This window comes from Oculina patagonica, chromosome 1 (assembly GCF_052425735.1).
Source record: "Oculina patagonica isolate OP01 chromosome 1, crgOcupat, whole genome shotgun sequence".
In the NCBI taxonomy this organism is placed as follows: Eukaryota; Metazoa; Cnidaria; class Anthozoa; order Scleractinia; family Oculinidae; genus Oculina; species Oculina patagonica.
Window position 1 is genome coordinate 46,155,545 of NC_135758.1, and position 26,967 is coordinate 46,182,511.

At 37.7% G+C, this 26,967-nt stretch overlaps 4 protein-coding genes across 8 annotated transcripts in view; 3 read left to right on the forward strand and 1 right to left on the reverse strand.

Moving 5' to 3' along the window:
• LOC144633741 (uncharacterized) overlaps positions 1–26,967 on the reverse strand; it is a 101,967-nt gene that overhangs the window by 51,083 nt on the left and 23,917 nt on the right. The window lies entirely within an intron of this gene.
• LOC144633779 (uncharacterized) lies at positions 1,159–26,967 on the forward strand. 4 transcript variants are annotated; one of them, XR_013567101.1, is made up of 12 exons: positions 1,159–1,531; positions 2,191–2,358; positions 2,464–2,574; positions 3,545–3,661; positions 4,055–4,145; positions 4,602–4,976; positions 5,454–5,576; positions 5,949–6,071; positions 6,456–6,581; positions 7,292–7,672; positions 8,204–8,941; positions 26,730–26,967. XR_013567101.1 is itself a non-coding variant. In XM_078492652.1 (11 exons), the coding sequence occupies exons 1-11, from the start codon at positions 1,184–1,186 to the stop codon at positions 8,461–8,463; spliced, it is 2,223 nt and encodes a 740-aa protein (XP_078348778.1). In that variant the 5' UTR covers positions 1,159–1,183; the 3' UTR covers positions 8,464–9,120. The 4 variants fall into 4 exon arrangements, 3 of the variants coding, with proteins under 3 accessions (XP_078348778.1, XP_078348797.1, XP_078348790.1); XM_078492652.1 differs by lacking the exon at positions 26,730–26,967 and having other exon boundaries at positions 8,204–9,120; XM_078492671.1 differs by lacking the exons at positions 6,456–6,581; positions 26,730–26,967 and having other exon boundaries at positions 8,204–9,120.
• On the forward strand, positions 17,729–20,639 carry LOC144634175 (ryncolin-1-like). The gene is made up of 3 exons (XM_078493071.1): positions 17,729–18,320; positions 18,854–19,234; positions 19,686–20,639. The coding sequence occupies exons 1-3, from the start codon at positions 18,074–18,076 to the stop codon at positions 19,934–19,936; spliced, it is 879 nt and encodes a 292-aa protein (XP_078349197.1). The 5' UTR covers positions 17,729–18,073; the 3' UTR covers positions 19,937–20,639.
• Positions 23,341–26,967, forward strand: LOC144634079 (ryncolin-2-like). The gene is made up of 3 exons (XM_078493038.1): positions 23,341–24,595; positions 25,119–25,499; positions 25,993–26,967. The coding sequence occupies exons 1-3, from the start codon at positions 24,334–24,336 to the stop codon at positions 26,250–26,252; spliced, it is 903 nt and encodes a 300-aa protein (XP_078349164.1). The 5' UTR covers positions 23,341–24,333; the 3' UTR covers positions 26,253–26,967.

Sequence of the window (26,967 nt, forward strand, 5' to 3'; positions counted from 1 at the left end):
AGTTTTTGTACCGTTTTTTCGCATTGAAGCGATTTTACAAGCAAGCAAAGCCGCCAAAGTTGTCCCCACGCCACTTTGCCAAGGGCTAAAAATTTCCACGCACGTGGGTGAGCAAAAAACCGCATATCTGTTCTTTCCTGTAAGTTTGTGGCCTGTCAACTTTAAATTTTAATCACTGTTCATTTCATAAGAACTAGACTTTTTCTCCGAGGAAAGAATATTTTGCCAAATTATCATCGAAAAAGATGGGTTTAATAACTTAATTGACAGCTGTATAAAGCTTTTCAGAATCGCGGAAATCACGTCTAAGAGGCTTAACTTTTCAAAATTTTCTGAGGGGGCATGCCCCCAGACCCCCCTAGAGGCATGGAGCCTACGGCTCCACGGAATATGGTCCTTAGACCCAACAAAAAATTAGCACTTTCACTTTCAAAGAACTTCCTAAAAGCCTGAGACCCCCCACCACATGAAAAACTGGGGCTTGAACAATATAGTAAACAAAAATATTGATAAACAGCCACCCCCCTTTGAAAAACCCTGGATCCGCCCCTGAATTGATCACTGAACTGGGCAACACAATCCCAGGAAATGCCTGAGAAATTAGGGAACATTCATTATTTATGCCAGGGGGTGGTCTGGCAAGAATTAAGGTGGGGGAGTCTTGAAAAAATCCAGGATGTTCTGAGGGGGGTCACCTTCAAATGTTGCAGACAAAGAGGCCGGCTACCTATTCAATTATGTTCATGTGTATTACAGTATTAATATCAATACAAAAAAACAGTCTTGATTTCGTAAAAATGATGTTCCAATGTTGTGTCCAGATCATGTTTGGCGGAATATAACTGGCACCAGGGGAGTTTCCTCCAAATTGTTTTACTCTCTGAGGACACTGAGCTACTGTGGTGCACAAGAACGATGTCCTCCACACTGTCACTTTATCCTTCACTAGTGTTTTCGTCACTAGTTTGTTTTTGGATGCGAGCCTGCTTTTGTTACAAAATAAACACTAGTTGTTACTAGGCTAGTTCCTGTTTGGGGATGGGTCATTATGTTTTTCTTTTGTCTGGAAGGGTGTCAATTTTATATTGAAGAAGTGAATCCTTTTTCAGTCATACTGTATTTACTTATTTGATACTGTTGTTTTCGCTTTTTAGGATTCCCTTTTCAGCGAGGTCGCCGTCACATGCCACATACTCCATCACTGGGATACTCTCACTGTGAAGTGATTCGTTTCAAGCCTTACGTGTTCTATCCTGATAAACCCATTGAAGTGCAGATCACTGTCAACCATATCGATACCAGTGACAAGACATACGTACATGATGCTGCTGTGTCGTGGGTTGAAAATGTGAATTATGTTAAATTCACTGCGTGTGTAATGGCAGCAGGCTATAACGAGCGAAAGTCCAGTGCTAACGTGACAGTTGATTTCATGGCGTACCAAGGGGCTCCAGTGGGTGGTGTTGCCGGGAAAGTGCGATTCCCACAATGGTGGACTGGAACGACTTGTAAAGCTGTAAACTTTCCATCAGTAAGTGACAATTCTTGTTTCCTTGTTAGGATTCAGTGCATAATTTTTAACTGGTCACAAAATGAACACTTGCAAATGAAAAGCTGTCAAACTCTGTAAGGCGATTATCAGACCGAAAATTGTCATGTGGACATTACTGATGACCTGTTAATAAGATTGCTCAAAATTTTCAAAGAACAGCCAAGGCTTAACACCGCTTCTTAATGGCTTTTTTATGCAATTTTTGTGTCAACCTGTCACCGAAATATGATTCAGCACACTCTCAAATTACGAATATGATATGATCAGAATATGATATTTTAACTGACTGACTGACTGACTGACTGACTGACTGACTGACTGACTGACTGACTGACTGACTGACTGACTGACTGACTGACTGACTGACTGACTGACTGACTGACTGACTGACTGACTGACTGGCTGGCTGGCTGGCTGGCTGGCTGGCTGACTAACTGACTGACTAACTGACTGACTCGTAGATGTAAATTTAAAATCAACTAGTGAGAGAATGAATGGAGAGTGTGTTTTGCTAAAAACTTAGGGAAAACCAATCAGAGTTGGATAAGCTATTTGTTACTTAATTGGTATTTACGATTGTCGTCTACTGTTCCAGCATCAATTGTAAACTCACAATTTATTCCATTGTTGTTTACCAGGGAAAGTTTTCAGTGAAACCTTCAGTATTTGTGACTGCTGAGCACCAACATTCTGGACTAAAGCGTAACGCTGCGAGTGTGTGGATTGAAGATGTCACGCAATCATCCTTCAAAGTTTGTTTAAGGGAATTGCAAAATTACGCAGGATCCCACGAAGATATTTCTGTTGTAAGTGTCTACATTACGCACTGCTTTCCTATGATTATGTTATATTGGAGATTAAACATTTAATGTTATTATATTTTGAACTGCATTCAACTGGTTATTTTTTAGAATTGGTTGGCGTTCACGTACCTTCACAAGCCTCCCTTTTCAGAACATAACTCAATCTACTTTGCCAACAAGAAACCTCCTCCTGGTGATCACAATAACGCCTTTTGCAAGGTAAGCTGTCGCCTGCTTAATATTTCTGAAAACTTTTTCTTATATTTTGAAGTCGTTGTTTATTTGTACTTTACTGTGTAAAGTTGGATAATAAAGCGACATAGTAAGAACGTAAGATGGTTCACGCCGAACATTTTAGCAATAAAGGCAAAAATAAAGTTACTAAAAGGATATCATGGCATGGCAACAGTTTGAGTGCAGTCAACCAACACCTATCGAAAGGTTAGCACTCAAGCTGACCCGCGAAAGAAAAATGGATTTGAAGTTATCCATATTTCAGTTAAAACTGGCGTTTCTCGTCAGTTCAAACAAAATAACGCGTGTTTTAAGCATTTGTTACGAGTTTTGTCTTGAGAAAGATGTTAATCAGAAAACAAGACAAGTTACCAATAGGTCCCCAAACTGGAGTGGAAACTATAACCTTTAAATTCCGCACACCTATCAAACGCTCTAGCGACCACTGAGCTACAGCAGACTCGTGGGAGCTGAGCCATGGAATTGAGCTTTATAAATGCGAAAACGGTTACCAGGGGGAAAATGATGGTCTATTTCAGTTTAAGAAAGATATTAACAATTCCACAGAATAAGTTACAAAGATCATTATCACTCGTATTGTGTAAAACGAAATGTAAAAGTAAAGTAAAGTCTGCTTCGAGCCAAGTGGCCCATACAGGCCGGAGCTTATCCCGGTTTCCGTAGCATTAAGCGCTGGATGTGATGCTAGTTCATCGCAGGGTTACCCCCCAGCAGTAAATTCGCCGGTACCCATTTATACACCTGGGTGGAGAGAGGCACTGTGAGAGTAAAGTGTCTTGCCCAAGAACACAACGCAGCGCCCCGGCCAGGCCTCAAACCCGGGCCGTTCGACTCGGAGGCGAGCGCGCTAACCATTAGGACCATTAGGCCACCGCGCCTGTACTCTCTTAACAAACATGTTTTTGTTGTTGTTGTTGTTGTTGTCTTTTTAAAGGACGTGAACTTTGCCAACATTTACAATGGAACCCCGAACGTGTTTGTTTCTGCTGATCATTCATCAAAAGGAGGGAATCTAAGTCCAGTTCATATGGGAATAACTGCTTGGGTAGAGGTATGTGAGTACTCATTTGCAATACTTTCAGGGCCGTAACCAGACCTTTGCTATAGACGAGGCAAGATCTTGCTAGTGGGTTCTGGGGGCATGCCCTCCAGAAAATGAAATCCTGAAGCTATGGATCTCTTTCAGAGAAATTTTCATGAGGTATTTCTTGAGAAAAATCAAACTTGTTCAGCTGGGGATTATTTTCCTAACAAAAGATATTTAGTTTTTAATTTTGGGTAAAAATTTGGACGAGGCAAGTGCCTCGTCTTACCTCTTGCTAGTTAGGCCCTGACTCTTTTTCCTGTTTACAGTTCTAAACAACGTGACGGCTAAAACACTTGTCTTGGTGGGATTGTGTCCTCGTCATTATCTCATCCCCTGTTATTTTTTTTTATTCTACAGTATATCAATAGGACTGGCTTTCGTGTTTGTTTCAAAGAATTGTTTGAGGCGAAATATGATCCTGTGTATATTACTTACACTGTACTGTCAGGTAGGAGCTCAATTATTTTACATTGTAAAATTAACTTATGGAATATTTTTTCTACTCACATTAAACCCGCTTTTCTTATTTTGCAAATAATCGTTGACGCTACCCGTAATCAACAAATAAAAAAGAGATAAAATTATTCGGATTATGGGAGGTCCAAATTAAATTTCCCTCGAAAATAAAATTAAAGTGTCAGTTGAATTGAGTTACGGCCACAAAACCAAATTCAGAGTATGCTAAAAAATTTGAGTACTATTTTTCAGCTTTTCAGTAAATAACTCAGGCACCTCCATTCAGGGGAACCAAAAAAATAAACGAGAATTAAGGCAAAAGACACATCAGCGTGCGCAGGCTTAGTAAATCAGTCACGTCTCACAAATACTATATCCTTTACCAACCTGTGTAGTGCTGTTACCACTGGTTGGTTAACTATGATGGTTTCTTTTTTCATACATGCAGAGATATGCCAGCCTGGATGGGGTTATTTCAATGGTTATTGCTACTTCACAAGCTCGGTATGTACCTCTTGGCTAACTGCTGTGTCAAATTGTTCTACGATGGGCTCACATCTGGTGACGGTCCACAACCAAGAGGAAAACGTCTACATTCAGCACCGTCACAACGGAGAGAGATCCTGGATAGGGCTGAATGACCGGAGCGTGGAAGGGTCGTTTGTGTGGACAAACAGAGAAATAAGCAGGTTTAGATTCTGGGCTCCACAGCAACCAAACAAGCACAAGAACCAGGACTGTGTGCACACCCTTGGTGCGAAAGAAGGCTACACATGGAATGACGTGTCGTGCAACAGCTGTCACAACTTTACTTGTTTTAAAGGTAAAACAGTCTTTTTTTTAACAAAATGCATTACATCTTTTAAGGCGCAAGTTATTTCAAACTGTCATTAACTCAAGGAAAGCCTGTTAATAGACTAATTTTAAATTGACTCAATATGATTGATTATGATTGTACTAAGGCGTTATTAGGAGACGGATTAAGCCCTGTCTTAGTAGTGTAGTATTGCATTTCCCCTTCTTGCATATGCATAACACACCCCCTTTTGGCACAGCATGCCTTAAACCAAAACAATTAGCTTTTTAAGGTTCTGTTGTTGGGGCTATCTTGCTGTAAAAAAGGTCATACACATACGAAAAGTACTGTTGTCTCCCAGATAGCTTGTGTCGATTTCAACTGGAACATGTACATGAAAAATCTTTGACCGAATTGCCGTATTTTGACAAAATTGATCCTGTTATGGTCCGTTGTGATAAGTGAAACATAAATTAAGGTCAACAAATATATTTTACTTCTTAGTTATAGACGAGTGTGCTACGAACTACCACAGCTGTGATGTGAACGCTGTCTGTCGGAATGTTGTGGGTTCATACAATTGTACTTGCAAAGCTGGTTTCTCTGGAAATGGAAGGAAATGTTTTGGTAAGTATTAAACAAACGTTTCATTATTACTTTTCTGAAATAATCGAAATCAACTGTATAACAGCTAGAAGACCCTTAGAACATCAAACAAAAAAACAGCTCTTGTGTTAATTTAATATCGTGATATTTGGTTTCTGAATAAATTATTAATAAATTGATCCACAAAATAAGGTGCCTTGTTGTAAACAGGGCATCTCAGTAAATGATCGGAAAACGATCAGGGTTTGAAAGCCTGAGCACTTAACTGAAACAAAGGTGGGATTGTGCCACCTCCCCTCCACATCCCCACTCCTTATCCCCATTATAGAATGTATAGATAGCTAACTAAAAAATCACAACGTTTAAACGCAATATTTTTTCTTTTTATGTTAGATATAGACGAGTGTTCAACAAACTCCCACAATTGTACTGTTAATGCTGTTTGTAACAACACTGAAGGAGGCCACAACTGCACCTGCAAAGCTGGATTTACTGGAAATGGAAGAAACTGCACTGGTAACTATCTATTATGCTCTTACATTGAACAACATATCCATTAAATCGTATAGCTGTTTAGAATATTTGTTATTGAGAAGACACCACACCAAAAAGAACACAGCAAAATTGCTAAAAAAAATTAAGTAACAGACGAAATATTGGATATGCTATAAGGAGCGTAGTTAACATTCTATAATATTCTATAAAGAGCTTAATTAATTTAATAAATTTCAATTATTTTCACTTGCAAATAGGAAAAAATAAGAATGAAGAGGGAAAACGTTACAATATGCATTTCTACTAAGCTTATATAAATATTCTAATATTGTTTAGAATATGAAGAAAAGAAAAATATCTTACGTTTTCTTAGAAACACAAGGCTAATCCTAATTTGTGTTTAAGATACAGACGAATGTACTACCAAAACCCACAGTTGTGATGTTAATGCTGTGTGTCAAAATACAAAAGGATCTTACAAGTGCACTTGTAAGGCTGGATATAGTGGAGATGGAAAAAAATGCACAAACGGTAACAGTCCAACATCCTAATTGATTTGTTAATTTAATAAAGAATTTTTAAATAGACGGATCGCTGCTTTGCGAGAGTTAGGATTTGAGTTTAGTTTGGCATGGGGTAAAATTTAGTAATAAAAATTCGACATATAGATACCGATGTTGTGGCATGCAATTACGTTTTATGTTAGGTATTAAAGGCATCTGTTGGGAGACGCAGTGGCCTTATGGTTAGCGCGCTGGACTCCTGGTTTGAACCTTGCTGGCCGGGGTCATTGCGTTGTGTTCTTTGACAAGACACTTTGCTCTCATAATGCCTCTCTCCACTCTGGTGTATAAATGGGTACCGGCAAATGGAGGGTAACTCTGCGATGGACTTGCATCTCATCCAGGGGGTGTAGTCGTAGTCGCTTTATGTTACTGAAACCGCGATAAGCTCCGGCTGTAAAAGCCACTTGGCTTGACGCAGACTTTACCAAAGAAAACAACTAATTTGTATGAATGGTTTTAGATTGTCCAAGTTACAATCCTGAGGTAAACGCAACGGACGATAAAAATGTGAACCGCCCTGTTACAGTGCTGCCTTACTTTTCTCGTTTTTTACCATAAAAGGCTTATACTCGCTGTGCAAAAAAACCCTATCACATTTAAGCTAATTTAAACATATGCTCTTGTCGCCTTTTACTCGTAAGTTTAAATTATCGTTTAAAATTTTACAATTGGCAGTTTACAAGAACTGCGCAGAAGTGTACCAGTCCGGTGACAAGATCAGTGGAGTGTACAAGATCGATCCTGATGGTTTGGGAGAATTTGAAGTCTTCTGTGATCAGAAAACAGCCGGTGGAGGATGGACGGTGTTTCAGAAGAGACGGGATGGCTCTGTAGATTTCTACCGAGCTTGGGATGACTACAAACGAGGCTTCGGCAATCTAACTGGCGAGTTTTGGCTTGGACTGGACAAGATTCACCGCCTGACCTTAAGCAGTAGTAACAAGCTTCGCGTTGACTTGGAAGACATCCACGGTAAAACAGCATTCGCAGAGTACAGCTCATTTTCAGTGAGAAGTGAGAGAGCAAAATACCAGCTGAATTTGGGAAGTTATTCAGGTGAGCTTGCGTCGTTGGAGTTAATCTAATATTTTGAATAAAATCAGCACCTGCACAATATATTACAATTTATTGCAACATATAAAAATCATATTTTAGTGGTATATTATCTTACCCAAATGAAAACTTGAAAGCTAGTAAAACGTAGTCGATGTTCTAGCTTTTGTTAGCAGTTACTGATGAAGAAGTTTGTTTTTATCTGCTTTTGGTCAATACGAGAAGAAAAAATACCAAGCTGTCTTAGAGTTTTTTAGTTATCAATGTGCGAGAATTATTTGATAAAACCGAAAGAGTTTCAATAAATATTCATCGTATTGATCTCTTATTTTCAGTAATACACAATCGAATAATCAAGAAGAAAGAGGAAATTATTACAGTCGTGTCTGCCAATTAAAACAGTTGCCAAGAAGCCTAGCGTTACAATGCCAGGGTTTTCTCAGTGCAGTTAGGGACTTTTCTTTTTCACTTTTATCTCTGTATCAACTCTATAGTATTCAATAAACTAAACGCTGTTATTTCCCCATTTTTTAGGCACTGCTGGTGATTCTCTTTCTTATCATCGCGGGTCACAATTTTCCACCAAAGATCGCGATAATGACGGGCATTCATCCGTCAATTGTCCCTTGGATCGTAAAGGTGCCTGGTGGTACAAGACTTGCGCTTACTCAAACCTCAATGGTTTGTATCTCAATGGTAAAGTCAGTGGTAAAGGAATACAATGGTACCACTGGAAACATAAAAGTGAATCGTTCAAGAAATCCGAGATGAAGATTCGTCCAAAGGACTTCTAAGATTCAGTGTCGGATACTTAAAAAGGCAAACAAATCTAAAAAATTAAGGGTGCTTCTGCTGTACACGTTTCCTTGGTTCCGTTTTTAACAACTAGAGAGTATTTGTAATTTCACTCGTGAACTTGCAACTTTAAAAGAAGGGGTGATATATAGACATCTAGGGGAGTTATTAAGAATCATAAGACATTGCACAGTCAAGAAAGTGTCGTGACGAGAAGACATATTCGTTTAACTTCAAAGTTTGCGTATGAAAGGTTTTATGTAGTTAATATTTTCTCGCATTAGGCACTGTTAGAACATTTCACTTCATCAGTTAAGATACGAATGTTTTTTGTTGAGTTATTAAAAGCGGTTTAATGATACGTTAAGTTAGTTTAAAACACTTGGTTAAAAACAACCTAAAAGGAGATTTTAGAGTCTAAGATCACAGACTTTACTTGCAGTGGTTCTTTTATGCTACGCATTACCCAGTTTTTAAGTTAGTACTAGCTATAGATTATTTATTTCACTTTAGTTTTAATAACCTGAGATTTTCGTCAAAGAAAAATAGTTAAATTTGCAAGTCTATTTTAATGGGAATATACTATAATGGAAAATGGTTCCAAGCCAAGGAAATAAGCCTCTGTAAGCTTGTGGTGCTAATTAAAATAAATGACTGGGGAAAAATGAATTGTGCCGAATTTTTCTTTTTTGTCTAAGACGTTTAAGTGTGATCAACATCCGTTTTTTCTTTACAAATACAAAGTACTGAGCGATCTCTCAGGTGGGTCCTGAAGGAGATGGTTGTGGAGAGGGGGTGGGTGTTAGTCCCATTTTCCATCCTATTGTTTTCTAAATTACCCAAATCCCAGTCCAGATCCATTGTTTTTTTGTTTGTGATTTCATGTCTCAGTGTCCCAAATCCCGTTTTCCCAGCGAGTTTTACCCCTTCAGGCCATTTTTCAGCTTCAGGAAAAAGTTCACAAATTCACAATTTTAAGGGCAGTTATTCCTTATCCCTGAAATTACCAAAGCTGTTATCCCTATTGTTTTGTTTTTTATTTTCCCTAAAACTGAGTTTTTAATGTGTTGTCATACCTTTCCCTATCGTTATTTAAACATTTATCCCTTATCCCTAAAATATTTCTGTGAGTTATCCCTTACCCTAAAACCCCTAACAGGGCCTCGTGGTTTACAGTTTTGATAATAGAAGGCTATTGAAAAAATCCTTTTGACGCCACTGTTATTTGATTGCAGCTTTTGGGTTGATAGCTTACATAACACGTAAGAAAAGTTATTACCAAATACTGAACGTATCCTACTCATTCACAAAAGAGCATAAATATTTTTGTAATTCCTTTTTATAAACACCAAGCTTAAAACTATGAATAAAATTTTATCAGTCAATAAGTTGACTGAAAGTTTTCAAGAGTTAAAGGTTATTAAGTAAATGTCTTCAGAGCCATAGCCAGGCTTTTGGCACAGACGAGGCAAAATCTGCGATTGTCGAAAGCACGAGCCACTAGAGGGGTCTCTATAATACACCCTAGACATTTTTCGGAATTTAAATCTCTGAAACTCTATTTGCAGCATTTTCATAACGTATTTCTTTCGAAACAGTCAATCTCATTCAAATGGGGATTATTTTCCTAACTAAAATCATTTTGTTTTTAATTTTAGTTTAAAATCTAGACGAGACAAGTGCCTCGTCTTGCCTCTTGCTAGTCACGGCCCTGGTCTTTAGTGTAACTGGAAAGAAAAACGAGTTTGAATGGAAGCCAAAATAATGAATGTGAAATTGTCTGACTTCATTTGAAGGCTAAGATAAAAATTACATGGATCAGAAGTAAATAAGTTCATCTCCTGTTAGGAAAACCCCGAATTCTTTTTCCTTATACCAATAGCTGAATATTTTTTCCTAAAATTTACTTTATTTAGACCGATTGACGACTAAATTTCGTACGATCCTTAAAATCAAGTTACAGATAAACAAAATTCCGTCATTCTCGAAAATTACGAGGCGTGAGCTGGAGTTTGAAGACCCCCCTTTAAAGTATGTCACTGTAGCATATTGGTGGAAATTGGAATTAATTATCTACCTCCACCCTCCTCACAAACCCCTTACACTTCCAGCCACACGATTTATTCTGTTATAGTTTTGATTAATAGAGAAACTGGACGACTGCGATGGAAGCGAGTATGATGACAGACAGTAATGGACAAAATGAAGCCCTGTGACCAATTAATCAAAAATTTGACAAACTTTGGAAAACAAACAAATTTTAGCAGCGAAATGGTTGCAGCAAGGCGCCCAAATGTGTGACCACTTTTAATTTATTCACATTCTTTCATGCAGATTTAATCCAATTAGAAGTCAACTGCAAGCTATCCACGGCTTTTGATTGGATTACATTTGCACGAAAGAATGTGAATAAATTAAAAGTGGTCACACATTTGGGCGCCTTGCTGTAAAAGTCTTACTCCACAAAATGCACAATGCGCACAATGCGGTGTGCGCAAAATGATGCGTACTGTCCAATAGGCCATTTCCGAGTTACCCTTTGCCTCTATTTCAAAACGAGTCTACGTGCGAAACCATTCATATGAAAATGAGTTCATCTACATTTCCATTTTCATGCAAATCAAACTCATTTTCATATGAATGGTTTCGCACGTAGACTCGTTTTAAAACAGAGGCAAAGGGTAATTCGGAAATGGCCTATTACACAGGCATGGCGCTTTAACTGTCCTATTATTACACTGTCCAATTACAAGCATGAGGCGTACACTGTCCTAGTTAAAGTTTAGATTGAATTGTTAAGTTATCGATTATCTAATAGTCAGGCTAGCAGTTGATATTAACTGTTATTGATTATCAAAATCTTGGATGCCGTGGGAATTAATGTACAAAAGCAAAAAGATGCAAGATCAAATTATTACTTCATTAGCTTCATTAATATTTTTTTTATTTTGATTAGTTCTGTGCACACCTATTTGTCAGGTAATTGGTGCACAATCACGTGGATGTCCAATTACAACTTACAACTTTGTAATTGGACACCCATGCCATTCTCACGTCAATCACATGCACTAAGATGGGTTCTTTCTTGCTGTTTACCTACTCTTTGTACAACCAATGTTACATACCTACCTTTGACTTTTCACACAAAAAAAGGTTCTCATAGACGTCCTAGCCTTGAATTTTGCTATTGATGCAATTAATTGGTAATCGGACCCCGTGCCATACAATTAGGAGAGTTATCCATGATCAGCCTTGTCTGTATACTCCCTGAATTTTATTCCACTCAGTCCAATTACTATTACTAAACTAATAAATGCATTTTGTAGAAATCAAAATCGAGGAAAAAGCAACCCAAAGACAAGTTTTTATTTGACGAGCCAAATGCCTGGCATCCATCCTTTAATACCAGTGGCAGATTCAGGGAGGGTGGGGGGATTTGGGGGTGCGGGTAGGCTGGGCTTTTCCTTGTAAACCAATCCCTTCTATAATTTTACCATGCTCTTTTATAAGCATGAAGCAATAAAATTATAAGAAAGCCACTCTTCACTCTACGCTTCCACTCTACGCGACTATTTCGTTACAAACCTTTATTATATGGAGGAGAGTGTTTTACTGGGAACTAAACCAATCGTAGACTCCATACGCAGCTCCATCCGGGACCCGAGTGGCTTATTTTCCGTATGACACTCTTGCGAGTGACATATTGTTAATGACGTCACGATTCGCGCCATTTCTATTTTACTGAATGAACTTGGTTTCGTGTCGTTTGTTGTTAGCATGCATCGACACGAACGTTTAATTTGTTTAACTAAGCAAAGAAAAGAAAGAGTTTTTCAAAAAAGTTAAGAATGAGAACACGATAATGACAACCTTGTCGATTTCAAGGTTTTTAGAGTGAATTCTTCGCAAGGGATTTCACCAGTACAAGATGTCGTAAAGAAGAAAACATAAGCAGTTGAAAACTATCGATCGGCCATCAAGACTTTGCCGCATCGGAGTACTAGTTAAGTCAAAGTAGTGATGTTTTCAGTTCTTAAGTGTTATTTAGTTGATGTCATGTATTTGGTTTTATTTAACAAGCACATGGTAACAGAATGCGCATAAATACGCATGCTCATAACCGCTGGCTCAATACACTACAACTCCTCCCCCTTAAGCCAGTCTAGTACCCCAAACGTTTCCAGGAAAAAAAAGTCCAACACAACATGCTATTCTACAAATTATTTCAAAGCCCTAGAAATGGGCAGTTCAATGTTCAAAGGTCCAGTCGAGCTGGGGGCTTCCTCTACCTGGTCGGGTATCTTCTAGCAGGAACATGTTTAACCTGGCTCCGTGGGCTGCTAACTGATGGTACTCTACTGGGGGCGGAAAATTCAACGACTGGATAACTTGTGCATGGTTGTCTGTAACAGGAACATTGAAATCTTTGATTTGGTCTGTGTGTCGACGCCAAAGTAAGTTTGGCCCAATCTCCATTCATAAGACAGGGGTCCTTGTTGTGTACGCACAATACCTGGTACCCACTTTGATTTTTCATTGTAAGTTCGACTCGTGCTATTACTCTCTGGTCAATGAAAAAATGCCGCGTTACAGAACCACCCTTGGCGACAGACTGGTCTATCTGACGGTTGTTTATCTGGACGCTGAGATCTGGTTTTAACAGGTCCAGTCGAGTGCGTAATCTCCTTTCTAAGAACAACTGCGATGGTGGCTCTCCAGTAGTTGAGTGGGGAGTGTTCAGATAAGCCAGCAAAAATCTTGCCAACTTAACTTGGTTCAACAAAACAGCGCGACGTATTCTGCTCTTCTTTGTTTAAAACGTTCCATGACTTTATTAACCAATCCGTGGTAAGGCGAACAAACGGAAAACAAGAGAAAATAATATCTTCTTTTCACCACTTATTATCATTCGCTCAATGCCTCATTTCTTTGTGTATGCGATACTTTGAAACTCAAGACAATTTCCAAACGATTAATCCCGATAAATACGATGGTTCGAATACTTCCTTAGAATCGCATCATCAATATCCATGTCGACTCCTCTTCGTTGCTTTTTCCGTGTTTTGACTTTCCTTGTTTATTTAATAACTTAAATATTTTACCTCTTCGTAATGCTCAAATCTAGCGGCCATTTTCGTGCTTTCAACCTGCTCGGCAGCAAAGCCGTTAAGTTGCGTGACGTCAGCGATCCTTGGGAGCGAGGTTGCGATCGGTTAATCATATTTGGGAACGAGGATGCGACCTATTAATTTTTCATATTGGACGATTGACGTCAATAATCGTATAAATGGACCTTCTTCCAAATTTTGTTAGCGCTAGCCGGATAGCTGGAATTAACCGGGGATCGAAAGCCAATCAGAAACAAAGAAATATTTTGAATGAATCATAATTAACAAATCGACCACTTTTTCCATGGTTTACACTTTTATAGACCATATAAATGACGTCAGAAAATGTTCAAAACTCGAGTGGAACCACGAGCCGTTAGGCGAGTGGTTTCACTGCAAAGTTTTGGACATTTTATGGCGTCATTTCTATGGTCTATAAGAGTGAAGACCATGGAAAAATTCGGTCGATTTGTTTTATACCATAACAAACTCGAACAAGTAAGCTTACTTAACAAAAGCGAGTGGGGACGTAAGGATTCCCGACACGTAAAAACGACAATGATACAAAAGAAGATGAAGAAGAATTCAACGAACAACAAATTAATTTTAATTGGCTTTTTTTCTCTCGTTGAACGTGTGCCTATCACTAGAATCGAGCAAGATGATTTTTCTTTCTGAAGATCTTGTTAGCGCTCGTTCACTAAACGTCGACAGTTCGCTGAGTCCGCTGTCGGTTCGTTAGCACCGTCCTTCTCAGTTAGACAAATTCAACAGCCTGGTACATTTACTGTCGACAGATCACCTGAGTAGTAGTCCGATCCTGATTTCCGAAAACAAATTCGTACTTGATTCAAACAAAACAAGATGAAATTTGCTTTCATTTATGGAAACCAAACTTACACATTTGAAGATTTCTAGCCCGCGCGTGTGCGTGGCGTGATCTGACGTCACTTTCATGGTCTATACTCTCATCGACTATAACTTTGGACCAATCAGCGCGCGAGAATTCTGTTGGTTACGGTATAATAGCCTGGTTTCCATATGATCGCAGATGATCGCAGAATTGTAGGTTCTGCGATTTGCAATCATATGGAAACACGCATTTGCGATCGTTTGCCATCGTCTGCGATCGATCGCACACGATCGCAAACCATCGCAGAAAATAGAACCAAGTTCTATTCGCTGCTGATCGTCAGCGATCGTTGAGATCATACGGAAACACAATTGCGATCGACTGCGATCAATTGCGATCTAAATTTATCGCATAATATTGATAATCGATCCCATCATCCAACACCATCACACACTTCTGCGATCGTTTGCGATCAGGTGCGATCATGTGGAAACAGTTCGCTGTGCAATCTTTGCGATCACACGGTTTAGTGAACCAGGCTTATGTCATCAGCTGTAAGTGGCGTTCAACAAGTTAATTGGAAAAGATATTTGATTGGCAAAAGATGAGCATCAAAAATTGGATTGGACACACGGAAAATGATATTGTTTGAAAGCTTAAATAAGATATTACAAACTTAATTTGGAGTCTTGAAATCATTTACTAATTGGAGTTGTTTGTGGTCCGGCAAACATTACAAAAACCAATTCAAGGTGAAATATTTTTCCAAGCTCTTCTGTTAGGTTATTTCGTGGCAGCGCTTGCAAACTCAAATCTGACGGCTAAACCACCCACCAAAGATTCCCAGTGTGCTGTCAACAACAATGCATTCATCGCTGGATCTATAACTAAGAAAATTTAAAATATGTTTTCTTAAATTAAACAACAGCTGTCCGACTTATATCCGGCTTATATCCGGAAGGGCTTATATGCGGAATAAAAAAAAGTTTCGAAACGAGCCACGGCAGTGTTGATCGAAATACATTTTTAAAAAATAGGTCACCAAGGGTGACATGAGTCTAATGCCGTATGGCACCCCGGTAGTGATACAGATTGCGCGGTTTTCGTAAGCCGGTTAAAATTGGTTAGAGGTTTGTGTTCGGGAGTTTAATTTAAAATGCTTATAGCAAGCTAGGGGCATCGTGGATGATTATGGATGAAAACGAAACAGTCTTAAATGTTATATGCTTCACAAAATTTAAAGTATGAACAGGAGTTGATGTTACTTCTTCCGTATTGTCCGTAAAAGCAGAAACGATTAAACATTTGGACAAGATTGCGTGACGATTTACAAAAAGCATGTTCATTACAACAAGGGTTGAAGAACTTCACATCGTTTTCTTTCAGATTTTTCACCATTTTGATGATGACTCTTGAAACAGATTTTGCAATAAAAGCACTTGAAATACTGACTGTTACTCCATTGTACTGTAAGCACTTAGAGACAGATTTTCCTAAAAACGGGTGTAAATGCTCACGTCAATATAATGATGACCTTTTGAACGCTGGAAACTAGGCAATTATTATCGAGCTACCATACACAGGAGCGAAGACTGTTTATCATGATGTACAAATTTCGCGAATCATCACTTCCATATCAATGTAACCATTTTATGATTTTTCTAGCTGTAAGAAGAACTTAAGATCTCTGAGAGTCGTAAAAGCATGAAATTCGATTTCAGTGTATGGCAAAGGCCGGGACAGTGTAATACTGCAAAGCGGCCAAACAAACGCATTTTGATTTAGTCGCGTAACTTGATTTACATTTATCCATGTACATCTTTTATTTTTGAAGGTTTTTGTTTGCACTGTAAAGAAAAAATTGGTCAAAATTCGAATGACTTAAATACAAAAACCGAGGTAAAGTTTTCTATTTTTTAAAACAAAATAAATATTTGGTCGCATTGTGTAAATAAACGCGAGTCGCCGTCGAAATATTTTTTCTCAAAGACGTCTTGCTTTTTAAGCAAGACGAAAACACAAGTGCTTAACTGAACTGAAAACGAAGATTTATTTTCACAAAAAGCTTACAAATGTCTTAACTGGAAAATTATTTCGTCCTGTTCAAGTGTTGAATAATCGTGACTTGAGAAAGAACTTTTAATTATGCGTGGGAACACGTGTCGCTGATTGGCTGTTTTTAATTGAAACTAATCGTGCGTGTCCGTACGGAGTCCGTTCTTGCAGCTGATCATTGTTTTCTACATTACAGCGAACGATTATCGATCCCGAACCATTCCCTTGGGATTGCTAACAGCTTTTTTCATATAACAAAGAGTCTAATGCGCATGCGCAAAGCGCACGCAAGCATTAGACTCAAAAATGTTTGTGAAAAGGGGTGGATATCCGCCACTTAGGTGAATAATTGCAAAATATTCCGATTAACTAATTAGTTTTCGCTTCCATGTAGTAATGTTTATTAACTGATATTTTTCATGATATAGCAAAAAGGTGAACATACAAAGGTATGATACGTTCTGATTTACAGCGATCACGGTTTATGTCAGCTACGTAATTAAAAAACTTCTATGTGAAGTCTGGCTGTTTTAATCGTAGCGACAAAGCGTTGCTTTCACAATAACTTTTCGGAAAATTGAAAATATTTAGGAGAAAAATACGTTAATATAAGTATGTTTTCTTTGGAACAAAAACCTATGCAGAATAACAAGATGTCTGATTAGTAATCGCCCTTATGTTCTTGCATAATTTCGACTGATTGCTGGTCTTCTTTAATTCGTCCACGAATACGTAAGTCAAAGGTTTTGGTTTTCTTAAAAGAATTTACAAAGCTGATAAAATATACAAACTATAAACATCACAAAGTCATTAGCTGTGAGTCACGTAAGGTGTCCATAACTCCGTTAGTAAATGCGTTTTGTCGTTTTTTGGTTAATGTAGCTTGCATAATTGTTCGTTTTTAACAAATCAAGTTAAACCCTTTTTGAATGGTATATGGTACGCGGTACGTCGGTACTAAGCATCTTTGGATTTAAAAAAAACGAATTCCGAACATTACGACTTGTATTACGATCTCATTTAGGAAACTTCTGGGTTTTGTTGTGGCTCGAATACATTATGTCGGTCATCAAAGGACCCTTTTTACTGTTGTGTAATAATATATTTAATTTAAAGACTTTAATTTTCTTTAAAAAATAAAGAAAGCTGATAAAAAAATACCAATCCTGAGCAACACGAACTCATCGGCTGTTAATGACGGAAGGTGTCTGTTTAGTCGCCTTATGGGCTATTAAAGTGTGTCTCAACTGCATTAATGGGCTTTTTCAATCAATTACTGATGCTTTTTTCTTTCTGTTCCGTAAACAATAGTCGGAGGTTTTGATTAACTTAAAAGTATTTTTAAAGCTGGTAAAATATACGAATTCTAAACATCAAGGCCTCGTAAGCTGTAAGTGACATTGGGCACGCAAATTGAAAATGTGGAGATATTTGATTGGTGATGAGCGCGCTCCTAAAATAGAATTTGACACGCATAAAGTCTTATTTGAAATCTCAAAGATCAGATCTATTAACTGCTTTTTTGTCTTCTAGAATAATTCACTGCCTGTAGCTGTCGATACTCTTTAACAAAGAAGTTCCAGAAATCGATCCATGATGAAATATCTCTTCCAAGCTATTCTGTTGGGTTATTTCACAGCAGCGCTTGCAAACTCAAATCTGCCGACAAAGCCACTCACCGGAGATTCCCAGTGTACTATCAAGAACAATTACTTCATCGCTGGATCAAACTCTAAGAAAATCGAAAACATGTTTTCTGAAATAAAACAAGAGCTGGCCGAAATTAAACAAGAAATCAGGGAAATGAAGGAGAACCAAACTGGCGGCCCTGGTGGAAAAGGTTTGTAACAAAACTTTTTAAAACTTCAGCTGTGTTTTGTTGCTTGTTATGCTGTTGTTAAAATTGTTTAAGTGTTCAGTAGCATGGCCTTGTCTTCTAAAATATACCCCAAAAGTTTTTTCACTGAAATGTTTCACTTTTGCATAAAAACAAGCTGTTTTTAAAGCAACTATACTAAATGAAGGTTCAGTAACATATACACATACACACAATCGTTGATATTAGGAAGAACAAAACAAAAACAATTAACGACTAAGTGAATTTCTTTTAGTTGTTAATTAGCGTGTATTGCATACATTCAAATTGGGGTTTTCAGCCACTTTATACAACACTTCTTGTTAATGTAACATTTGTAGATATACACTGGCCAGTTAACTTGACTTCGCTCAAAAAAACTGATGCTTTTTTGGCGTCTTTACTTATAATAGAAATGTTATCTATTTAGCTGAGCGAAGCGAAAGAAAATAGAACATTTCGTTTCTTCTAAGCACAAAGTTGCATTAAATTATTTTAATGTATTATGAAATTTGCAGTTTACAAGAACTGTGCCGAAGTTTACCAATCCGGTGACAAGATCAGTGGAGTGTACAAAATCGATCCTGATGGTTTGGGAGAATTTGAAGTCTTCTGTGATCAGAAAACAGCCGGTGGAGGATGGACGGTGTTTCAGAAGAGACGGGATGGCTCTGTAGATTTCTTCCGTGCTTGGGATGACTACAAACGAGGCTTCGGCAATCTGAACGGCGAGTTTTGGCTCGGGCTCGACAAGATTCACCGCCTGACTGTAAGCAGCAGTAACAAGCTTCGCGTTGACTTGGAAGACATCCATGGTAAAAGAGCATTTGCAGAGTACTGCTCATTTTCTGTGACAAGTGAGAGGGCAAAATATCAGATGAGTTTGGGAAGTTATTCAGGTGAGCCTCCTTCTGTTAAATTCGATTTAATTTCGTTACAATTCATTGCAATAAATGTTTATTATTTTATCTCAGCAGTTATATTATACAATGTATCTTCCTCAACCGAAACCCTTGAACAAAGCCTGTTTCGTGTGCTATCTCCTACTAACGAAAAACGTTATTTTTTTCGGTTTCCGACCTAGCTTTTTATTCAGTGTCGTGATTTTCGGCGTAGCAAGTGATATAAAAATGCTTATGTAAAAACTCTGGAAAGTGTGTAAAGCAAAACAAATTGGATCTTCGCAGTGTTTTCAAATTCAAGCAGTTCCAAAGCATTCTGAAGATAAATTCAATTGCAACTCCAGAGTATTTTGCTCAGTGCAGCCATTGTGGTACTTCATTTTCCTTTCATTATAGTCCCTACAGTGTTCAGCAAAATAGTGACTGTTATTTTCTTCTTTTTCTTTAGGAACTGCTGGTGATTCTCTTTCTTATCATCTCGGGGCACAATTTTCCACCAAAGATCGCGATAATGATGAGTCATCCGGCAGCTGTGCCTTGCATCGTAAAGGCGCCTGGTGGTACAAAGATTGCGCTCACTCAAACCTCAATGGTTTGTACCTCAATGGTAAGGTCGATCATAAAGGAATGGAATGGCGCCACTGGAAGAATGAATCTGTCAAGAGGTCCGAGATGAAGATTCGCCCAAAGGACTTCTAAGATTGCTTGTAGAATGTTACGCTTGCTTGTTAGAATTTTATTACGCTTGAAAGGAATCAAATAATCACCTTTTTAACCACTTATAAACTAGCAACTTCAACACATCTGTTAAAGGTTTGAGAGTGAGATGTCTAAAATAGATACATGGGATAATTTTACACAGGAAGATATTTCGGAAACCTCTAAAGTTCTTTGAATTTTTTTACAGTTTAGTTGCGAAATATATTTGCTCAAACTAACGACTATTGTAACTTCTTTAGTTCATCTGGTATTGTACCATTAAAAACGATTCAGAGCCGACATCCTTAAGATAGCTCAATAGTCATTAAAATTAGTTTCATATACTTAATTTAATTTAGGGGCAACCTTAACAGGATATTAAGAATAGTCTTAGATGTCAAAGTTAATTATATAGATTTTGTCAGCTGTGTGTTACCCAGTTTCTAAGTTACTTCTAACTGTTGATTCCTCATTACACTTAACTTTTGCAAAAAGCAAAAAGATTCCGTAAAACATTTTGTTGATCTCCACATAGGTTTCTTTATAAACTAAAGGAAGATTTTCTCAACTCTTGATAACTGAAAATAAAATATTGAATTTGCAAGTTTATTATTTGTGGAAGAATAATGGTAAAAGAAATGGTTCCATGCTAAGGGTGTAAAATAGGTAGGCCTGTGTTGCAAATAAAAATTAATCAATGGCAAAATAATAAGACTGACTGCTCTATTCCTTGTTTTATTTTTTCCCATTATATTCACATGTGTTGAGAGGCGCGGTGGCCTAATGGTTAGCGCGACGGACTCCAGAAAGGGCCTTCCGGGTTTGAGCCCTGGCCGGGGTCACTGTGTTGTGTTCTTGGGCAGGACACTTAACTCTCGTAGTGCGCCTCTCCACCCAGGTGTATCAATGGGTACCAGCAAAATAATGCATTGGAGGGTCCCTTTGATGGACTAGCATCCCATTCAGGGGGAGTAGAAATATTTCTAGCCGCTTAGTGCTACAGAAACCGCGAAAAGCTGCGGCAGTATGGGCCTCATGTCTCAAAGCTTCCCTTTTTTATGTCCAAGTGTGATCAACAACTATGTTCTCCTTACAATCCAATAGATTGTCAAGCAGGCAGTAGATAAGAATAAAGAAAACCATCAGGTTTAAGATATTTTTATTTTAGCCACCTAATTCTTACAAGTAATGTCACAAACCAACGTAAAAGGGTCACATATTGAGCTTGAGATTCGATCACTGATTCAATTTAAATCTCTTTGGCGATCAAAGGCAAAATTGTTCAGTTTATAGTTAGGAATAACGCATTTCCCATCCTACAGCAAAAGTCGGAATGTAAAGCATTAACGTTACAGCTAACACAGAAAACTGACAGAATTACGTGTATATGTACAAAATGTAGTTTAAATGGGAAATGAATTATTTGCACCTACCGAGGTAATTTGATAATAACATATTAAATGTCAAGCAAGTTTTACTAAGTCACGAAAGCTGTAGGAGAAGTCGGGTTTTTTTTTTTAATTGTTTGAGCTGGGAAAATTTGCCTTTCAACTTCCTTTCAACCATTTCTTAGAACTTGAACATGAGGGTTCTATTTCATACCTCAGCACAGGCCTTACAAGATGTGGTAACACTTAAACATCTGAATTCAATCGAAAACCTAAAAATATGTAACCATTGCGGGCCGCTTGTTTCTTGTGCAGGCGTTCGGCGTTTAAGCTCAAAGAGATTGGGTCGGGAATGGACCAAATCCCTTTGCGCCCAAACAGTTCACTCGTGAGTCGTGACAAGCGCCTATCGCACAATATCAATATTGAATCTAACTTGACTACAAGAAGTTAAAAATAACTTACTTGCTGTGTACAATCTAAAATGACTTCAACAAGATCGAAAGAAAGCTTTGTAGCGTCAAAAATGTCAGTAAAATTAAGAATGTCGAATATTTGTAAGGTACGTCGTACTGAGAAAAACATGACTCCGATCCATGATGCTTCGAAAAGTGATATAAGTCTCCAACAACAAATGAGCGACACTAACCGAATGTGTAGCCACGGGCGTTCAATTTGTTCGTGTTTGCGTTTTTGCGTTGTAATTAGTTTTTAATTCTCGTCAGTATTTTGTTCGGTGTTTTGGTTTCTTTGTTAAGCGTAGCTCATTATTATGAATTTCTCTGCAAGTTAGTTTCTCGGCGTAGTATTATCTAATCGTTTATTGTTAATTTTCGTAACTTCATTAGCGCTATTGTTTGTTTTCAAATCAGAATAAAATCTGGTATGCTTTGGTTATAAATTAGTTTTCGTTTATCCGGAGTTGCCGTACAGATCTTGTAAGTAATCGTTTTTCCTTGTATTTTCTAGATTGTTGTTCAATTTTTGTATTCCGTTCTATAGTTAAGTTTCGAGTTCTAGTTTAATTATTCTACGTTTTCTTTGTTTTACATGTATCCAAGTGAATCGCAAAGTTTTACGCAAAGTGCAATTAAAGGCGAATTCAAAACTGTACAAGGAGTGTTTGGTAAAGAATGTACGATGCGTCGTTTGGAGGAATATAAATGTGGCTTACAAATTTTCGCCTTTAGCCTGCGGTGAAATGTGACATTCATTAACCGGATGTTTTGTACATGTTCGTTCAAATATGACTGTTCTACAACATCGACATGCTTAATTCACAAATGAAGGCGAAAATAAATTTGACTGCAACAAAATGGAAGGATGCTTCGCCGTATAATGCTGCCGCTCCTTTTCTTCTATTTCGTGATGCGATAGTTAAAAGACCTTGGGTATATTAAAAGTGTTTATAAAGCTGGTAACATATACTAAGTCTTATTATCAGCTGTGAGTGACTTTCGACACGCTTATCAGAATCACAACGGACGCGTTAATTGCAAATGTGGAGATATTTGATTAGTGATAAACGTGCTCCGAAAATGGGATTGGACACGCGAGAAATGATCTTGTTTGAAAGCTTAAAAAATATATTATAAACTCCGCGCGTCTTTTGTTGTCTTGTGAGAAAGGAAAAAATCTTTCTGTACGCGCTACTAAAAGTTACAATTTGCAATTCCTGAAAAGCCCCTTCAAGGAAGTTCAATAAGTGTATTTAATTGCGTGATTTGGAGTTCAATTCGTAATAGATAATAACGACTAAATATTCAGAGAGCCACCTCTGAAATCAGAAGAAGTGCAGTTTTTAAAATGTGATATCAAATTTTACGGCCTTTGTTTTTTAAGTTTGTCGAATCGTTGAAGAGAAACAAACTAAATAAAGAGCTTAGACAAGATAAAATAAATCAATCACTATGCTAATTTCTCAGCGAAAGCGCCACGTTCGATAAATGCTCCAGTAACCACTAACAATTGTTTCTAATCGATAATTTATTGAAGAATTATTATTTTCATTTTCGCCTTGTGGAATAGAAATTTATCGATAAGATGTTTCACTGTTGTTCTGATTTGGAAGCCGTGGATATTTAGACGTGATTGAGCGTTGAGTTATCGCTTAGAAGAAGAAAAAAAGCTGTCGAAAGAATGAAGAGGAAGGCATTCATCAGACTGTGATACATGAAGGTACGCTTATATTCATGACGATTAGTTCTAATGTCAATTATCGATACGCGTAGTAAAACTGGATATTAAAAAATGCCGTTAACTGCTATGTGAAACCCGTCAGCCTTTATGGTAGACAAATCGTGATTTTTTTTATAAATATCTCTTACAAATCCGTGATTACTGCCTTCGAATTCCTGCAATCAAGCGTGTACCAGACATGTAGACCCGTTCATGTAAAAAGCCGTGAAGTGTACTCACGCAGCTCCAGATAGATCACAATTGAAACGATTGATAGCTCCTTTTTCTTCAACAACCAAATATTCAACCCTATTTCAACCTCCGAATAAATTGTGCAACTGATGATATTGGGATTTTAAGTGACACAGAAAGCGGTCTTGTTAAGCAAGTTTTATTTGAAAGGAAATGTATCGCCTTTGGGCATACATAGAACACTGCGTAATAACAAAGCCGGTGTCTCGGGCGAGTAGCCCGTCATTTAAAAATAAATGACGGGTTTGGACTGAGGGCTTATTAAATTCCGTATAACTATATTAAAACTCTCTGTTTGGTCATCTCAAGCATTGAGGAGTAGGAGCTGTAGAAGAGAAAAACATACGAATTATGAAAGTCATGGAGCACGTTACGGTGACGTTATACAGAAATGTGGAGATATTTGATTGGTGCACTGATGTAAACAAGCTCCTAAAATAGAATTAGACACGGGAATAATCTTGTTTGGAAGCTCAAGCAACACATCACAAAAACAGTTTTCAGAGCCTTGTCGAGTCATTTCTTCTTTGTAAATTTTGATGCTTGATAATAACAAATTTTACAAACAATCGAACCGTGATGAAATATTTCTTTCAAGCTATCCTGTTAGGTTATATCGTAGCGGCATTTGCCAATTCAAATCTGACGTCAAAACCAGCGAAAAATAACAACGATACGAAGAAAACTTCGCAGTGTTATGTCAATAACAATAACTTCTACGCCGGACTAAACTCCAAGAAGATCGAAAATATGATTTCTGAAGTTAAGCAAGAGCTGGCCGAACTCAAAGAAGAAATCAGGGAAATGAAGGGAAACAAAACTGGCGGCCCGGGTGAAAAAGGTTTGTAGTAAAATGTTTAAAATTTTTGCCGATTGTTGTAAATGTATTTAATCAGACAGAAATGGCGCTAACTTGATCGGCTCCTGGCTATCTGCACTAAGATTCGTTTTGTTCGCTGGGTTGTTTCATCCGCCCAAGACCGTCTTTGCATGTAAAAATGATAACTCAGCCAAAAGAATTTTTTATTTAGAGTTCCCATTTTACTGGTCCTTCGTTAATTCAATTTCTCATTTAAAAGAATGTTCTCCTTCCTGAAGTTATTTTTTAAACATCGATTTATTTCAAGCGATTATTTTTGAATTTATTTTTACTGCTTCTGACAGGTATCTTTCTCAGCATTTAAACGAAAAAATAGATTGTTAAAGAGTCAAAAATAGTCCAAAAGCTTTTTTTCGTGTTAATGTAGGTCAAAGAAGAACACTAATCGTCACAGTGAGGGAAATTAAATAAATAATTCAATATCAAAACATGTTACAAAACAAATAGTTTAACTTTTGCTTCTTACGTACTGTACAATTTACAGTTTATAAGAACTGTGCCGAAGTCTACAAGTCCGGTGACAAGATCAGTGGAGTGTACAAAATCGATCCTGATGGTTTGGGAGAATTTGAAGTCTTCTGTGACCAGAAAACAGCCGGTGGAGGATGGACGGTGTTTCAGAAGAGACGGGATGGCTCTGTAGATTTCTTCCGCGCTTGGGATGACTACAAACGAGGCTTCGGAAATCTGAACGGCGAGTTTTGGCTCGGACTCGACAAGATTAACCGCCTGACTGTAAGCAGCAGTAACAAGCTTCGCGTTGAATTGGAAGACATCCATGGTAAAACAACATTTGCAGAGTACAGCTCGTTTTCAGTGACAAGTGAAAGGGCGAAATACCAGCTGAATTTGGGAAGTTATTCAGGTGACCTTGCCTCTGTTATGTTATAAATAAAATCAGCAACTGCACAATATATTGTATTCTATTACAATCATATTTAGTGGCATGTTAACACGTTATTTTCCCCAAAAGAAAACTGAAAGGTGTGTTGAATAACGTAGTTAATGTTCTAACTTCTGTTGGCAGTTACCAACGGTGAAGGTTGATTTTGTTTTTCGCTCTCGGTCAATGCATAAAAAAGAATACCAAGCTGTCTTTATAGTCATTAATTAACAATACGTGAGAGTCTTTTGATAAAACCGAAAGAGTGTAGTTGTTTATCGTATTGATCTCTTATCTTCAGCAAAACAAAATCGAATAATCAGGGAGAAACAGTTGCTAATAAGTCAGAAAAGAAAATCCAGGCTTACAATACCATTGTTTTATCAAAGTAGTAAGGGATTTGATATTTCTTCTTCCATTAAATCACTATATCATCTCTATATAAACGAAAAGCTGTTTTTTTCTTCTTATTCAGGCACTGCTGGTGATTCTCTTTCTTATCATCGTGGCTCAGCATTTACCACCAAAGATCGGGATAATGACGATTGGTCATCCGGCAGCTGTGCCTTGGATCGTAAAGGCGCCTGGTGGTACAAACATTGCGGTTACTCAAACCTCAATGGTTTGTATCTCAATGGCAAAGTCAGTGGTCAAGGAATGCAATGGTACTACTGGAAAAATAACAGTGAATCTTTTAAGAGGTCCGAGATGAAGATTCGTCCAAAGGACTTCTAAGATTCAGTGTCGGATACTTAAAAAGGCAAAAAACATATCCAAAAAATTAAGGGTGCTTCTGCTGTACACATTTCCTTGGTGCCGTTTTTAACAACTAGAGAATATTTGTAATTTCACTCGTGAACTTGCAACTTTAAAAGAAGGGATGATATATAGACATAATTATAGGGCAGTTATTAAGAATCATAAGACATTGCACTGTCAGTAAAGTGTGGGGACGAGAAGACATATTCGTTACTTCAAAGTCTGCGAATGGAAGGTTTTATGTAGTTAATATTTTCTCGCATTAGGCACTGTTAGAACATTTCACTTCATCAGTAAAGATACGAATGTTTTTGTTGTGTCGTTAAAAGCGGTTTAATGTTACGTTAAGTTAGTTTAAAACACTTGGTTAAAAACAACCTAAAAGGAGATCTTTTAGAGTCTAAGGTCACAGACTTTACTTGCACTGGTTCTTTTATGCTACGCATTAGCCAGTTTTTAAGTTAGTACTAGCTAGAGATTCTTTATTTCACTTTACTTTTCCTTAAAGCCCCCCAAAAAAATTTCAAGGTGACTCGAGTTTTAATAACCTGAGATTTTCATCAAAGAAAAATAGTTAAATTTGCAAGTCTATTTAAATGGGAATATAAATGGAAAAATAGTTTCAATGCCAAGGAAGTAAGCCTCTGTAAGCTTGTGGTGCTAATTAAAATAAATGGTTGGGAAAAAAGAA

Bases quoted from the DNA above. Each gene is read 5' to 3' on its own strand.
- LOC144633779 (XM_078492652.1), top strand. From the start codon at position 1,184: ATGCCACATACTCCATCACTGGGATACTCTCACTGTGAAGTGATTCGT. The intron at 4,146-4,601 runs GTAGGAGCTCAA...TCATACATGCAG, and splicing joins TACTTACACTGTACTGTCAG to AGATATGCCAGCCTGGATGG. The intron at 4,977-5,453 runs GTAAAACAGTCT...TTTACTTCTTAG, and splicing joins CAACTTTACTTGTTTTAAAG to TTATAGACGAGTGTGCTACG.
- LOC144634175 (XM_078493071.1), top strand. From the start codon at position 18,074: ATGATGAAATATCTCTTCCAAGCTATTCTGTTGGGTTATTTCACAGCA. The intron at 18,321-18,853 runs GTTTGTAACAAA...TGAAATTTGCAG, and splicing joins TGGCGGCCCTGGTGGAAAAG to TTTACAAGAACTGTGCCGAA. The intron at 19,235-19,685 runs GTGAGCCTCCTT...CTTTTTCTTTAG, and splicing joins GAGTTTGGGAAGTTATTCAG to GAACTGCTGGTGATTCTCTT.
- LOC144634079 (XM_078493038.1), top strand. From the start codon at position 24,334: ATGAAATATTTCTTTCAAGCTATCCTGTTAGGTTATATCGTAGCGGCA. The intron at 24,596-25,118 runs GTTTGTAGTAAA...TACAATTTACAG, and splicing joins TGGCGGCCCGGGTGAAAAAG to TTTATAAGAACTGTGCCGAA. The intron at 25,500-25,992 runs GTGACCTTGCCT...CTTCTTATTCAG, and splicing joins GAATTTGGGAAGTTATTCAG to GCACTGCTGGTGATTCTCTT.